Raw genomic sequence first — 17,077 nt, 5'->3', positions numbered from 1 at the left:
ACGAACATCATCCCGTCAGTGGAGTACCGCAGTTGCACGGCATGTTTGCCAAACGAATGTACAATTCTGTTGAGGAACTTTTAACTTCAACATAAACTGTGTATCATAGTCGTGCAGTTCAAGTTCTGTCGTCGTCCCAACTAAACGTCCTCGAGTTACTTATTCGGACAGTGATTCAGGTTAGACCACAGTCACTTGGGGCTGAAAATCAATAAATACTAATTTAAAAAATAAAAAGCATCCGCTATACGTATATAAAACAGGAAATTGAAAATGAAAAACATTTTCTTCTCAATTGTGATTTATACAAGAAGGAACAGCAATATTAAATACAATATAAGCAACTTGAGGACGGATGACGAAAAACTTACAAATATACTAAAAATTAAAAATGACAAAACAATCATTGAACTAGGAAAATTCATCCACACTTGTTTCAAATTACGACAAGAAAAAATCTTAAAATGCCAGATGCCTCAACCAACCACCAAATGATATATTTTTTTTTCTTCTTTTCTTATATGTGGCAATATAAATGAATTATACAATGATAATAAAGTTGATCTTGGAACAATTTTTCTTAATTTATATATGATACCTGCTTTGACACTTATTTTGCTCATCACATAATTAATTGTTTGTTTTTTTTTCAATTAAAATTGTGGTCCAGCAGCACATCAACATATGTAGTAAACTCTACCATACTAATACTGTTTTATTGTTAAACTCCCAAAAGTCACAACTTTTGTATTTTTACCTCTAAATAATATATATTCAGTTTTGTTATTGTCAGTTTATTACTGTCAACTATTTGATTTAACTTTCATTTATATTTTTATGTTAATACATTGTTTGGGTCCTTCTCAGGTTACTTTATGACTTTGCATACAAAGTAGAATTCAAACTCACGCTATCATAGACTTTATCTATATCAAAATTACTGGTCACAGAGGCATGAATTACTACTGGGATACTATGCCACTGGGATCACATGGTGATTGCTTTTCAATTTCTGTTGATATGACATGGTGACAATATTGTAAAAAATAAACACATGTTACTGTTTACAAATAAACTGTAGTATATTGGATAAGTCACAATAAACAGTTTAATATACCATCCCAGCTGTGCTAGTTTGTTTTCATTTTTCAAACATTCATTTGAATAGCAAAACAATGTTCATAAAAAAATTTTAGAAAAATTATTAACAAAGGGTATTTTTAAGAGAGCACTTTTCTTGCATAAATTTGTTTAATCATTAAAATGAACACAATTTGTGCACAGTAAGTTGTTAATACATTTAACACTGCGAAACAAAAGGTATTTTGTGTCAAAAACACTCACTAAGCTATCTGCTAACACTAAATAAATAAATAACTTGGGTTGCACATTCTAAATATTCATGCTTATTTTCCATGACAACAGCATGACATATATCACTATGTTTGTATCATGATTATTGTATCTTGCATTACCAATTGATGCAAGATTAAAACTGTCTAACTCTAAATCCAAACTATCTTTACCATCTTTTCCAATAATATCTGGACCAATAATTATCATTGATGTCAGTGGTGTTACAAAATTGTACTGAAATGATAGATTTAATGCCTTGTCCAAAATCTGGTTCTTTTCTACAGAGTTATCTTCCAGAGTGAGTGACTCTTGCAGAAGATCGTTGATAGTAAGGTATGCCCATAATCGTTCTGTGAAATCATTGACAGCATGTGAGCCCATCAAGATTGGTGAAATATCCTAGCAGAAACAAGGAAATAAAATTCATTATTGAAACAATTAAATAATACCTAAGCTTATTTGTTCTTAGCTATTTGTCAAACAGTCATGTGTAGCATACATCATAGTTTTGGGATACAATCTTTTTATTATAATTTATATTATTATACATGCAAATATGGAATGATTATGCGCGTAAACGTCCTCTAATAATAAAAACACATATGGCTGCCACCAGAGTTTGACCGGACTTCACACAAAGAAGTTCGCTGATTTTGTTATACACATATTGAATTTTGGCATTCCCATGGTGTATCCTTGGAAGGAACAGATGTATATATAATAAGGTTATTACGAGGATACCTCAAAGTATGCACTCAGACAGTAGGTTGTCGCATCGACCTCCGCTGCATGTCAGTTGATACTTTAGCTGTACTGTCTTTGTGCATACTGTGAGGTATCCTCGTACTAACCTCATAGTATAGTTGTTATATAAGGAAAAGTATTCTTACAGGAGTGCAAAGAATACTTACATTAACATTCTTTTCACCAAATAAACTGACTTCATTTGTGGCAGAAATTGCAGTGACCTTGGCTTTAATACTCTCAGTTTCACTTTCTTTTGAGACTTTTCCAGCTACAATTAATTCAGATCCCTCATAATAATTGGTAAACATACTTCTAGTGACATAATTTAACATGACAGTGTTGTCAATGTATGTGAACTTGACATCCACTAATAGGGGTGTTGCTACTTCATCAAAGAAACCAGACAGTTGTAAACTTGCATCAGTGTCTTCATAAATCTTCCTAGCAACACCGTTATTTTCAAATGATAGCTTCTCAAGGAAAAGAAAATCAACATTGTCTCCAAATCCAAGGCAAAACAATGAATAATGGTCCTTGCTATGTGCTTTGACATTGTCCATTATAGTGTCAGTGTGTATTTCACCAGAAGTTGGTTGCCCATCTGTTAGCATAATTAACATTTCTGATCTTCTCTCTTCACTTGGGTTGCTATGTAGTAAATCTAAGCCTTCAAGAATACCATCATTAATGTTGGTTCCTGTCACATAAACATATAGTCAAAACTGTAAATTACTAAATCTATATGAATCATATTTTAAAAACACAAAATTGTCCTTCTAGCAAAGTGATTCACAAATATAGCTCCTTATATTAATATAAATCCTATTTTAAATTCTGATAACAACAAAATTGAATACGATTAACTTATGTGTCCATCATCTGTTGCCAATCACCTTACCAATTGTTTATATCTTTCTAAAATTAGCATACAATTGTATATTACTGTAAAAGGGTTATTTATTCACTGGGTTTTAATTTTGCTTATTTCACTGAATGGAAAATACGTTAAATTAAAACCCAGTGAATATGTAAAATTTAGCACAGAACACATTATCTAAATGATAAAACCGTGAATTTAAAACTGAATGAATATGCCTGAAATGCTAAACCAGCGAAATTTAAACCCAGTGAAAATTAGTCATTTTACAGTATGATTGTTCATACTACCGGTACATGCAATAAAGTTCTAACTAAGACACCAACAATACAACACTAATGTGTCTAGTCACTGTGTAAATACAAGGATCAAATGCTGAAAAACATTGTCAACTACAACTTTATTTTAAACTTAAAATTACTTCACAAAAAGCAGATAGTGAGCTAGTGGTCTTGTTGCATTGCAAATTTAAGTTTGACATAAGGGTATCCTTACTAAGTGACTTACCTCCAATAGTTTTAAGATGACTGACATAGTTTTGTGCTGAATATATATTGGAAGTTGATGATGTCACTAAGACATTCTCTTGCCATGAATAGACATTATCACTGAATGTCAGAATATTGAACTTGTCAGACTCTCTAAGATCACCCAGAATGGTCCTCATGGCATTTTTAGTTTGATCAAGCTTTGTTCCAGACATTGACCCACTGACATCTATGATGAAGATTACAGTCTTTGGTAAAGGTGCAAGTCCACCAGTTGGTGCAAAAAAATGAACAAAATAATCCCCAAATACCTATTAGTGAATAAAGAACATTAAATATCTAAAAGTAAGTGAAGTAAACTTTATTGACATTGTACCCACTTTAGGGTATTAAATTGATTACAATAAAGTAAATATGTTTTAGAAAAAACGTAAACAATTAAAAATAAATGATTAGATAAAGGAAAGTAAAATACAGTAATTACTAAAATAGCTAAATAATAGAAATAAAAATAAAATCACTACTAGTATCATAAATAAATATGTATAATGTAAATATTATGAGGCAGCTGGTGTTGTCAGTTTCATGTTTTCTTCTCTCAAGTTAAAGCACTGATAAATGAATTTACCAAGTTTGATCAATGTGTTTTCATTTTTTTCATTAAATATATAAAGTCATTCTTAAAGAAAGTTGCTTTTCAACTTTGTATTATATGCAGAACACTTCCACAGATTACAGTAAACACTGTGAAAAATGATAAAAATTGGTTAAAATATTGGATCACTGAAGCTAGCATGTAGTGAAGGGTGTACCAATCATTAACATATATCAATTATACCAGTCAAGTTTGGTTAATTGGATACACAACTTAAATAGTCTTGTAATTGTATTTAAATGTACAATAAATTCGGAGTCTCATGTTTGTTATTGTTTCATGGCAAGTTTGGTGTGGTGTATCCATGATTCTCTGACCAACAATATTTAGAAACAAATCAGTATTACCTATACCCTTACAAGGTGTCATACCAAGACAATATAGTTTAACATGGTAGGCTCAGTTTACACTATAATTACTCCTCGTCTCCTCTAGTTTTTATATCATTAAATAACACTGTAATGGGTATCCATGTCAAACAGTTCAGCTCGGCCAATACACCACCTCCTGACTAATGATTTTAAGGGAAAAAAAATAATTTTACCCTGAAAATTATCCCCAAATATTTATACCGTGCTACTAATTTGACAGGTTTCTCATCAAATAACCATTTTTCATTCCCCATTCCCCAGTCAGAACAACATTTTGCAGTTTATTGAGTTGAATCTGAAGATGTATAGCCACGTCAGAAAACAGTATAATATTCAGTTTGGGAAATTTTTGATCAACAAAAGTATCTCCACTGTCTCATTTAATTTCTTATATCATTCATAAACATTAAAAACAAAATTTAGCTAAGCATTTAGCCCTGTCTAGTGAGTCAATGTTTCATAGTAACCTATTACATTGTATACAGTGTAGGTATACAGGTGGAGGTGGCTGCACAGCACAAATTCAAATTTTGTGTGAATAAATTTATTTATTGTAAATCGCATAAAACTGACAAAACTAACAATTTTGAAAACTCACCAGAATTTCACCCACGTTATATTCATGATTGACATCATACTGAATTATCAAATTACCCAGAATGCCATTGGGATACTCCTCTCTCTGTTGCCTCTCAGTTGGATAGTAGAAAATATGAGCTGTATCATCAGTATCTTTGGTAACTGTTGCCAAGGGGAGTATGTCATTGCCTGATTCTGTTTGTAATATAGGTCCAACCAGGGAATAGATTCCCATGGGTTCTATGATGTATATATCTACTGTTAAATCAGCAACCACCTGACACAAGAAGAACACAAAAACAAAATCAACATATCAAGAAGTTAAATTGCTACACATACAATGTGTTTACAATATTCTTTGTTATGTGAAGGATTCTATCAAGTCTCCAAATATAGACTGTCCCAGTGTGGTACTTGTCAAATGGAATTCTCCTTACCTGTCCCAGTCTAGTACTTATCCCATGCATAAATCAAATGGAATTCTCCTTACCTGTCCCAGTCTAGTACTTATCCCATGCATAAATCAAATGGAATTCTCCTTACCTGTTCAGTCTGGTACTTATCCCATGCATAAATCAAATGGAATTCTCCTTACCTGTCCCAGTCTAGTACTTATCCCATGCATAAATCAAATGGAATTCTCCTTACCTGTCCCAGTCTAGTACTTATCCCATGCATAAATCAAATGGAATTCTCCTTACCTGTCCCAGTCTAGTACTTATCCCATGCATAAATCAAATGGAATTCTCCTTACCTGTCCCAGTCTAGTACTTATCCCATGCATAAATCAAATGGAATTCTCCTTACCTGTCTCAGTCTGGTACTTATCCCATGCATAAATCAAATGGAATTCTCCTTACCTGTCCTAGTCTAGTACTTATCCCATGCATAAATCAAATGGAATTCTCCTTACCTGTCCCAGCCTTGTACTTATCCCATGCATAAATCGAATGGAATTCTCCTTACCCGTCCCAGTCTGGCACTTATCCCATGCATAAATCAAATTGAATTCTCCTCACCTGTCTCAGCCTTGTACTTATCCCATGCATAAATCAAATGGAATTCTCCTTACCTGTCCCAGTCTGGTACTTATTCCATGCATAAATCAAATGGAATTCTCCTTACATGTCCCAGTCTGGTACTTATCCCATGCATAAATCAAATGGAATTCTCCTTACCTGCCCAGGTCTGATACTCGTCCTATGTTCATAAAGTCCAAGTCGTCTCTGAAGAAGTTCTTCATATACCAGGGTGAATGTAACATTACTTTGAGCTGCTACATTGACAGCAATATTGAATGGTGTAAAACCACGACTAGGACTGAGAGAAATAAAAGTATGTTTTAAATCAAAGAAAGCTTAGAAAGTACTCCCATGTGCTGAGAGTATTGGAGACACATTAAATATAATTTAAAATTACTTAGCTGAAAACTAATTATGCAAATCAGAAAATTAATATGAACAGATTTGAGTGTAAAACTAATGAGGTCTGCGCACTGTAGCAAATAAATCTATGTACCAAGTTTAATTGAAATGTGATTAGAACCAAAAAATTATGAATTATTATGCTAATTAGGGAATTAGTATGAACAGATTTTTACCCCTACCTAATTAGGTTTGTACATTGTCCTGGAGCATCTTTGTACTAAGTTTCATTGAAATGGAATAAGTAGTACTTTAGATATCAGTGTGAAAGCTTAAAATTGGTTAATTATGCAAATTAGGTGATTAATATGCACAAATATTTACTGAAAACTAATTGTGTCTCTGCATAATTCTAGATTCATTGAAATGTGATGATTAGTACTTAAGTTATCATTAGAAAAGCTGAAAATTAATTATGCAAATTAGGTAATTATATGTACTGATATTACCATAAAAACTATCAGGTCTGTGCAGTGTCATATGACATCTATGTACCAAGTTTCATTGAAATGTAATGATTAGTACTTGAGATATCAGTGAAAAAAACAAAAATTTACTAATCATTATGCGAATTAGGTAATTAGTATTCACGGATTATTACCAAAAACTAATCAAAACCTAGCATTAGTTCAGAGCATCTATGTACCAAGTTTCATCAAAATCCAATGAGTGGTTGTTTAGATATCAGTGGAACAGTCATGGAACCACTAAAAAATAGCTAATTATCATGCAAATTAGGTAATTAATATGCACAGATTTTTACCAAAAACTGATCAAATCTGCGCATATGTTCAGAGCATCTATGTACCAAGTTTCATCAAAATCCAATGAGCGGTTCTTTAGATATCAGTGGAACAGTCATAGAACAGCTAAAAATTAGCTAATTATCATGCAAATTAGGTAATTAACAAGCATGGATTTTTACCAAAACCTAATCAAATCTGCGCATTGGCCCATAGCATCTATGCACCAAGTTTCATCAAAAACCGATGTATGGTTCTTGAGATAGCAGTGGAACAGTCGGACACACATACACACATACACATACACATACACACACACACACACACACACACACACACACACACACATATACAGACACACTAACTGCAAAGACTCCCTATATGTGCTTCGCACATGGGAGTAAAAAAACATAACAATAGTACAATGTGGGGTCAAAGATAATCTATTCGTAAATTTGATTCAACAATAGTAAAATTTTTATTAAAGGAAACCACAATCCAAACAACATAATGACCCCTAAAAAAAAAGCTCCACAAATGTAGGAGAATGCAATTTACAGTTTTTTTATATCAGTTTTCATTCTCTAGATATTCAACTTTTCATCAACATTATGTAGTCAGCCATCTTGATTCTCAAGCAAAAGATTATGGGTAAAGCATGACATCATAGAACCTGTTGTCAGAAATTGAGAAAATTATTTCATCTTTAACATGAGAAATACTGAATGCGAATTAGTTCAAATTTTCGTTGGGCATATTACTCATGTATATAATTATAGTAATGATTTAAATTGGTCAATTTTGTGGTCAGGATAGTTTTGTATATTTCTAAGTACTAGAAAATAGAAATTGATACTAATTTAATGCTTCGCAAAGCGTTAAATTACTATAAGTGAATTGGAGGAAAGAGTGTACATGTATACTAACTGTTGAGCACTGACTTGTCCAGCAGTTAATCCTTCATTTTTAGCTTTGTTGTATTCTTCTTCTGCCTCTTCTTTATCTTTCACAACACCATAATACATCACACCTCCTATCTCCCTGTAAATCAATCAATCAATCAATCAATCAATCAATCAATCAATCAATCAATCAATCAACTAATCTATAAATGCATCCATGCATCAATTAAAATTGGAAACGGCTACATTAATAAAACAATTGTAAGTTTTTATAACATTGCACATGAAAATAAAACCAATATGGCTGTCAGTCAGCCGTTTTGTATCAAATCACAAATTGAAACGCATCAGATGTGATGTTCATACCAATCCCTAGACTTGCCCGAGTATAACTGATGACATTCAAACAAACTCTTTAAAAGTATACTTAAGAAACTGGTAGAACACTCAAACATATATGTCTCCCATTAAGACTTGCCTTTGTAAGATTGAACAAAATGGTTCTAGTTATCTATGAGAAATGAAGTTGGACAGAAACAACCTGAAACATAAGTTCCTGTTTCATTCATCAAGTATGCATGTCTATAATCCAGTATATGATTAGGATGCATAATTTCATTAAAATGTTCATGAAATGTCTGAAAGGAATTATCCCAGACATTATGATCAATACAGTTATAATTGAAAAAGTTAAGAAAATTATCAGCCCCAAAGTAGGCATAATTTCTCGCATTCGCCACTATGTCCCTAAATCAATACTAATCCTTCTATATAACACACTAATTCTGACACACGCCACTATGTCCCTAAATCAATACTAATCCTTCTATATAACACACTAATTCTGACACACGCCACTATGTCCCTAAATCAATACTAATCCTTCTATATAACACACTAATTCTGACACACGCCACTATGTCCCTAAATCAATACTAATCCTTCTATATAACACACTAATTCTGACACACGCCACTATGTCCCTAAATCAATACTAATCCTTCTATATAACACACTAATTCTGACACACGCCACTATGTCCCTAAATCAATATTAATCCTTCTATATAACACACTAATTCTGACACACGCCACTATGTCCCTAAATCAATACTAATCCTTCTATATAACACACTAATTCTGACACACGCCACTATGTCCCTAAATCAATACTAATCCTTCTATATAACACACTAATTCTGAGACACGCCACTATGTCCCTAAATCAATATTAATCCTTCTATATAACACACTAATTCTGACACACGCCACTATGTCCCTAAATCAATATTAATCCTTCTATATAACACACTAATTCTGACACACGCCACTATGTCCCTAAATCAATACTAATCCTTCTATATAACACACTAATTCTGACACACGCCACTATGTCCCTAAATCAATACTAATCCTTCTATATAACACACTAATTCTGACACACGCCACTATGTCCCTAAATCAATATTAATCCTTCTATATAACACACTAATTCTGACACACGTCACTATGTCCCTAAATCAATACTAATCCTTCTATATAACACACTAATTCTGACACACGCCACTATGTCCCTAAATCAATACTAATCCTTCTATATAACACACTAATTCTGACACACACCACTATGTCCCTAAATCAATACTAATCCTTCTATATAACACACTAATTCTGACACACGCCGCTATGTCCCTAAATCAATACTAATCCTTCTATATAACACACTAATTCTGACACACGCCACTATGTCCCTAAATCAATACTAATCCTTCTATATAACACACTAATTCTGACACACGCCACTATGTCCCTAAATCAATACTAATCCTTCTATATAACACACTAATTCTGACACACGCCACTATGTCCCTAAATCAATACTAATCCTTCTATATAACACACTAATTCTGACACACGCCGCTATGTCCCAAAATCAATACTAATCCTTCTATATAACACACTAATTCTGCCACACGCCACTATGTCCCTAAATCAATGCTAATCCTTCTATATAACACACTAATTCTGACACACGCCACTATGTCCCTAAATCAATACTAATCCTTCTATATAACACACTAATTCTGACACACGCCACTATGTCCCTAAATCAATACTAATCCTTCTATATAACACACTAATTCTGACACACGCCATTATGTCCCTAAATCAATACTAATCCTTCTATATAACACACTAATTCTGACACACGCCACTATGTCCCTAAATCAATACTAATCCTTCTATATAACACACTAATTCTGACACACGCCACTATGTCCCTAAATCAATACTAATCCTTCTATATAACACACTAATTCTGACACACGCCACTATGTCCCTAAATCAATACTAATCCTTCTATATAACACACTAATTCTGACACACGCCACTATGTCCCTAAATCAATACTAATCCTTCTATATAACACACTAATTCTGACACACGCCGCTATGTCCCAAAATCAATACTAATCCTTCTATATAACACACTAATTCTGCCACACGCCACTATGTCCCTAAATCAATGCTAATCCTTCTATATAACACACTAATTCTGACACATTTAACCTACTGCATTGAAATTTGGGGGAATACACATCCTACATTGCTGGAACCAATATTTCGTTTACAAAAAAAAGTAGCTAGACTAATCACATTTTCAGACTTTTTGCACCTTCTGCACATATCTTTTATCAACTCGGCATTCTAGATATTTATAAACTTTGCAAACTTGTCTATTTATATTTGACATTAAACACAATCGCTTTGCCAATAATCTGAGTAACTAGTTTGATGATCTGTCTCATAGCAACCCAACGAAGTCAATATTGCAAAGCAACCTTGTAATTCCAAAAGTTAACGTGACTATTTCTCAGCATAATCTAAAATTTGCATCTGTTAAACATTGGAACTCACTCCCAGCCTCCCTTAAAATATCCCATAATAGAACACACTTCAAAAACACATTAAAGCATTACCTACTGCAGAATTAAACCTTTTATCTTATCAATATGTTTTTTACACATCAGATTTGTTATATTCTTTTATTTCCTCCTTCTATAAGTTGTAAATTACTATTCTTGGAAGTCCTACCTACCTACCTAACTCCATTTTAATTTAATTATTTTAATCATTATTTAATCATTTAACCAGCATTATTACCATAATATCATACAATAAGTTGGTTCTTGGAAAATTTCAAACAACCTTTTTTTTCTTCTTTCTCACATTGTTTGTTTCCTGTTGTATATTTTATGATGAAATAAATCAAATCAAATAATTGTTGGTGTTTGTTTTTACTCAGATTATAATTGTTAACAACGGCCTAAAGATCACGATCGAAGCAAACAAGAAAATCGTAAACTTCCTTGATGTCACGCTAAACCTCATTGAAAGTTTGTACAGTCCCTTCATAAAGCCTAATGCCAACTTGGTATATGTACACAAGGAGAGTAATAACCCACCAGCCATCACAAAGAATATCCCGGCCGGGATTAACAAGCGTCTTTCTGCAATATCGTCAGATAAGAAGACGTTTGACATCGCGGCACCACCCCACCAAAGAGCACTACGCGAAAGCGGCTACAAACACCAACTAAAGTTTGAGCCCCCCCCCCCCCCACAGAAAAGGGTAAAAAAAAACGGCCACGTAGCAACGTCCTTTGGTTCAACCCACCATATAGCTGCAGCGTCCGTAACAGTATAGGAAAGCGATTCCTGGATCTAATCGACAAGTGCTTTCCTACCGGCAACAACCTCAAGGAAATATTTAACAGAAATACAATCAAAGTCAGCTATAGCTGTATGAACAACATCAAAGATACCATCAACAAGAAAAACAAACACCAACTCGTGACCGAAAATAACACTACCACTGACGAAACGAAAGCCAACAAGTTGTGTAATTGCCAGAAAAAAACAACATGTCCACTAGACGGGAAGTGTTTGCAGTCCGGCGTCGTATACCAAGCGGAAGTTACGTGTTTAGACAAGCACACCAGTGAAACGTACGTCGGACTTACTGGTAATGAGTTCAAAACAAGATACAGAAACCACACGGCCTCATTTCGCAATCAGGCCTCCAGAAATGCGACAGAACTAAGTAAACACGTCTGGTCACTCAAAGAAAAAGATATTGAATATAAAATACAATGGAAAATTCTTGCTCGCGGTAGCCCGTATAATAGCTCCAGCAAACGATGTATTTTATGTTTGAAAGAAAAATTCATCATAATTTTTAGACCCCACCACTCCACATTAAACAAAAGAAATGAACTCGTGTCATCATGCCGACACAGATCAAAAGCTCTAATATGTAACAATTAAACTTTCTATTTAATTTTAATTAATATGTTAATTTGCGCAGCTTATAATGTATGCTCTTTGGTGCAGTGAATGATTAAACATAAAGCTCCTGATGAATGAGGTACTTGTATCTTACGAAACAGTGCTGTCGAGTTTCAATATTCATGTAGTTATTAATTCCTCTATCACCGTATATATATATATATTCATCAAAATTAGAGAATTAAAGATATCATCACAAATTGAACAATCTAAGAGAGGTCTACCCAAGGTATATGTATACCAAGTATCAAAGCAAGAAAAATTGTAGTTTTCAAAAAAAATTGACATGGATGCTGACGGTCAATCACTTATATGATAAGCTCGGCTCGACAAAGTCGACAGCGGAGCTAAAAAATCAGCTTAACAAGTTGCAACTTGCAGATAACCGGCCTCAATCAATGGATTGTTCTATCAGTCTCATTTATTCATCCCACATTCATTCAATCTGTATGTATCAATTGTTGTTCCCATATTAATCGGATCTAGATCTCGCATCAAATGTAATCAATTGATTTTTGTATTGAGAGAAGCCTGAGATTTTCAGGAGAATTCTGTCATTCTAGAAAATGCTGTTTCCATAGAAACCAGGTCAGATGTCTTGATTGGCACTTAACCCCTCCTAAAAATCCAGCCATAAGAGTCCTTCAAAAAATGTCTGTTTCCATGACAATAAAATTAGTCCAGAATATATGAGTTATCATGCAGGCTGTCAGACAGACAGACAGACAGACAGACAGACAGACAGACAGACAAACACCAGCAAAATCATAACTGCCTTGGTGGAAGTAATTGTATACATGACAACAATATTGACAACATATTATTAATTATCAATTATTAACTACAAGTACATGGATGTACTCTGCATTAAACAAGTGTATATATACAAGATAGAGTGAAAACAAAATGATTGCGAGTACTTACATTGAAAAGTTTGAAATGAATGCAGTTTCAGGTAGCTGTATTTTAAAGATGGTTTCCTTGGAAATTGATTTCTTATTGTCCATGTGACTGCTTATCACTGACTTGGAGTAACGTGATGTAATCGATGACGTAACATGAAAACTTTCAACAGCCAATGGCTATAAAAACAAAGAATAATATAATAGTATATGGTGATTTGGTCTGTGGTAGTGGTAGTGGTGGTGGTGTTGTTTGTTTGGTCTGTGGTAATGATGGTGGTTTGATCTGGTGGTAGTGGTAATGGTGGTGTTGGTGGTGGTTTGGTCTGTGGTGTTGGTGGTGGTTTGGTTTGGTCTGGTGGTAGTGGTAATGGTGGTGTTGGTGGTGGTTTGGTGTGTGGTAATGATGGTGGAGTTGGTGGTGGTTTGGTATGTGGTGGTGTTAGTGGTTTGGTCTGTGGTAGTCATGGTGTTAGTGGTCTGTGGTAATGATGGTGGTTTGGTCTGGTCTGTGATAGTGATGGTGGTTTGGTCTGGTGCTAGTGATAATGGTGGTGTTGGTGGTTTGGTCTGTGGTGGTGGTGGTGTTGGTGGATTGGTCTGTGATAGTTCTGGTGTTGTTGGTTTGGTCTGTGGTAGTGGTGGGGGTGGTGTTGTTGGTGGATTGGTCTGTGGCAGTAGTGGTGATGGTGGATTGGTCTGTGGTAGTAGTGGTGTTGGTGGATTGGTCTGTGGTAGCGGTGGTGTTGGTGGATTGGTCTGTGGTAGTAGTGGTGTTGGTGGATTGGTCTGTGGTAGTAGTGGTGTTGGTGGATTGGTCTGTGGTAGTAGTGGTATTGGTGGATTGGTCTGTGGTAGTGGTGGTGTTGGTGGATTGGTCTGTGGTAGTGGTGCTGGTGGTGGATTGGTCTGTGGTAGTTCTGGTGTTGTTGGTTTGGTCTGTGTTGGTGGTTTGATCTGTGGTAGTGGTGGTGTTGATGGATTGGTCTGTGGTAGTGGTGGTGTTGGTGGATTGGTCTGTGGTAGTAGTGGTGTTGGTGGTGGATTGGTCTGTGGTAGTTCTGGTGTTGGTGATTTGATCTGTGGCAGTGGTGGTGTTGGTGGAGCAAATTAAGTTGTTGGCATCCTTTCAGGGAGGATGCTAAAAATGATAATGATGTAAAATGCTGAATATGCAACATAACAATATATATCTACATACCTCTTCATTACCAACATCACGCTTTATTAAGCCACTTTTCCCAATGGTTTTCTGCAAAATGTGATCAGAAATTACACTTAAAACACTTTTATTATGATGTCATGTGTTGGGAGTGTTCAAATTAATTTTTAATTTAATAATATTTAAATTAAAGACAATGTCCAGCATTATAATAGAATGAACAAACAAACAAACAAACAAGTCATTTACTGCCAAATCAGATAACTACACACATAGAGATCCATGCTCCACCCCCCCCCACCCCCCAAATAACTTAACCAGCCAACACCGTTCTGTACACATGCAGTAGTGAGGAATATGTTCAAAGATACTAGTACTCATTAAAAACAACTCTGATTAAGTATTTCAAAGTAAAATGTTATAGTTTGGGTGTATTTGAAGACATGTGCGAGATAGATGGGTCTCATATAAACATAGATGGCGACTTTGACTGTTGTGCAGATCAACAAGTACAAACTGAGACGTTACCAAGCTTTAAGTAGGTATTGGGTTAATTAGGTCAAACCTCATACTTGTGATTTCCATTAGAAGAGCACATTGGATTGTGGGAAAATCAGTGTTTATCAACACAAATGTCACCCATGCGCAGCACGACGACCACCACCCTTTAACACAATCACCAAGGACACACACAAACAAAGAGGATTTCACATTTTGCTATGTTTTTAGAGTTACTCGCTGTTCAATATAATTTAGTCGCCTGCTACATATCCATGAATTAACCTTGCTTGTACGTGTATAAAATCTTGGGTTCTTTGGTGGAAAGTCAGTTGATGAGCATGTTGGGTGGGGGTCGGGGGGGGGGGAGTGGGTCAGTAGTCAATGACTTGTTTGTCTGTTCGTGTAACTGCTGTTGTTTACGTATGCAAGCACGCATGTCATCTGCGCATGACAACGTTACATGATTACCTCATGTTCTATTTTAAGTACCCCTGAGACCAATGATGGTGGGCGCCCATGTTTTCTGTTTTCACGACTGCATCATGGTCTTATGTATCAAGATAAATAGGGCATTTGCGGTCTCTTATCACGACTGCAAGGTGTTGATTAGAAAGGTTTGCACGATCACTTCCGGGATGAGTAAACGCCGCGTGATAACACACACCATTCACTTTCAGTGATCAACATTGTCATCTGAAATAGGACTCGGACTTCATGTTTATACTTACATAACTTATTGGCGGGATCACTGCCAGATTCAATGACGTCACTTCGGTAGCTAACAGTACAGTCAGTAAAACACCTCTGTAAGCCATTTTAAACATGGTATTTCACCAGCCCTATTCACTAAGACATATTGGCCAGCATGGTGAAGTCACTGGAACGGGAAAAATGTTATTCAACTCTGCAGTCGTCGTAGACGCACTGACTGGTCATTCGATCGTGTTTTACGATGTTGTTCACTTCAGAATCTAAGAAACAAACATTGGTTACCTGCAAATGACACGCAACAGCGCCCCCAACATTACTTTTCTTATGCCTTCGTTTATTTCAACACACCAGGCAGATACATATCAAGTCTGATTCATATATTGTAATGTTCTAAAGTGGGGGAGTCGTCACCTGCGCATGCGCCATATGGCCATAGCGTGTCATTGTTTACAAACAAGCGTCTACCCATGAGCCTTTGCGTTTTTAGCGTGTGTTGTTAACAATGTGGATAACTTTGTAAGTATGTTTTTGACACTACATCTTTGTAAAATAATAAGGCTATGATTTATTTCGAAAAACAAAACAAAAACATGATGGCAGTATTTAGTACGTTCGATTAAATTTTGAAAACCAGACTTTAATCAACTGTGTCTGTAAATAACTCCACAACTCATGCGCATTAGAGTTTTTCCGTATGTCGTTGAATGGAAACTGCTATGATTTGGTTTACGTTGAATCATATGTTGTTTCTCATTAGATACAATATTACAATTATTTAAAGACGCTCAGAAATACTCATTCCCATTTTAATAGCTACTTACCAAGTCAAACCTGATTGGCTACCTGGCCTAAACATCTAACAGTCAAACCAATCAGAAATCAGCTTATTCGTCGACAGGTTTTTTTTTCTCCAACACGTCAAATTCTGTCCTGTATAAATGATTTGACTCAACTGGAATATGGCTTGTACTTACTATTTGTAACAACGACGACGTCAGTAGGGACAGTAGCATTCGGTGTGCGTACACCGCCCGACACAAAGTTAATTATTTTATATGTTATAACAGCTACGAGTATAAATGTTCAGACCTGTATTGTTTCATTGAAAGAAAAAGAGCCATAATAAATACAAAATTAATATTTATGTTTCACAGGACTACCTTTTTTTATATCGACTAACTACGTAACCATATCGTTATGCTTATGAATTACTCGCTAAGACTAATGATATTCACTTATGTTGTTGTTATATGCCAATGAATTACTCGCTAAGACTATAGACCCTCCAGTAGAGGGTCTATGCTAAGACTA

The 17,077-nt window shown here is 35.0% G+C and overlaps 1 protein-coding gene across 2 annotated transcripts; it reads right to left on the bottom strand.

The window, feature by feature from the left end:
* Nucleotides 1-283: 283 nt before the first annotated feature.
* LOC100366777 (inter-alpha-trypsin inhibitor heavy chain H4-like) lies at nucleotides 284-16,083 on the bottom strand. 2 transcript variants are annotated; one of them, XM_085492785.1, is made up of 10 exons: nucleotides 16,049-16,083; nucleotides 15,784-15,932; nucleotides 14,594-14,644; nucleotides 13,415-13,572; nucleotides 8,168-8,281; nucleotides 6,252-6,393; nucleotides 5,093-5,350; nucleotides 3,488-3,779; nucleotides 2,268-2,800; nucleotides 284-1,755 (listed from the first exon to the last, which is right to left on the bottom strand). In XM_085492785.1, the coding sequence occupies exons 2-10, from the start codon at nucleotides 15,877-15,879 to the stop codon at nucleotides 1,393-1,395; spliced, it is 2,007 nt and encodes a 668-aa protein (XP_085348911.1). In that variant the 5' UTR covers nucleotides 15,880-15,932; nucleotides 16,049-16,083; the 3' UTR covers nucleotides 284-1,392. The 2 variants fall into 2 exon arrangements, with proteins under 2 accessions (XP_085348911.1, XP_085348910.1); XM_085492784.1 differs by having other exon boundaries at nucleotides 15,784-16,074.
* Between the last annotated feature and the right edge of the window lie 994 nt (nucleotides 16,084-17,077).

Source organism: Saccoglossus kowalevskii, chromosome 18 (assembly GCF_978046115.1).
Source record: "Saccoglossus kowalevskii chromosome 18, keSacKowa6.1, whole genome shotgun sequence".
Classification (NCBI taxonomy): domain Eukaryota; kingdom Metazoa; phylum Hemichordata; class Enteropneusta; family Harrimaniidae; genus Saccoglossus; species Saccoglossus kowalevskii.
The sequence above is the reverse complement of the archived record's forward strand: the minus strand, read 5'-3'. Positions and strand labels throughout refer to the sequence as shown.

Excerpts from the sequence above, each read along its gene's own strand:
- LOC100366777 (XM_085492785.1), bottom strand. The coding sequence starts at position 15,879 with ATGTTTAAAATGGCTTACAGAGGTGTTTTACTGACTGTACTGTTAGCT. Across the intron at positions 14,645-15,783 it reads TGATCCCGCCAATAAGTTAT|AAAACCATTGGGAAAAGTGG; the intron begins GTAAGTATAAAC and ends CACATTTTGCAG. Across the intron at positions 13,573-14,593 it reads GTGATGTTGGTAATGAAGAG|CCATTGGCTGTTGAAAGTTT; the intron begins GTATGTAGATAT and ends TTGTTTTTATAG.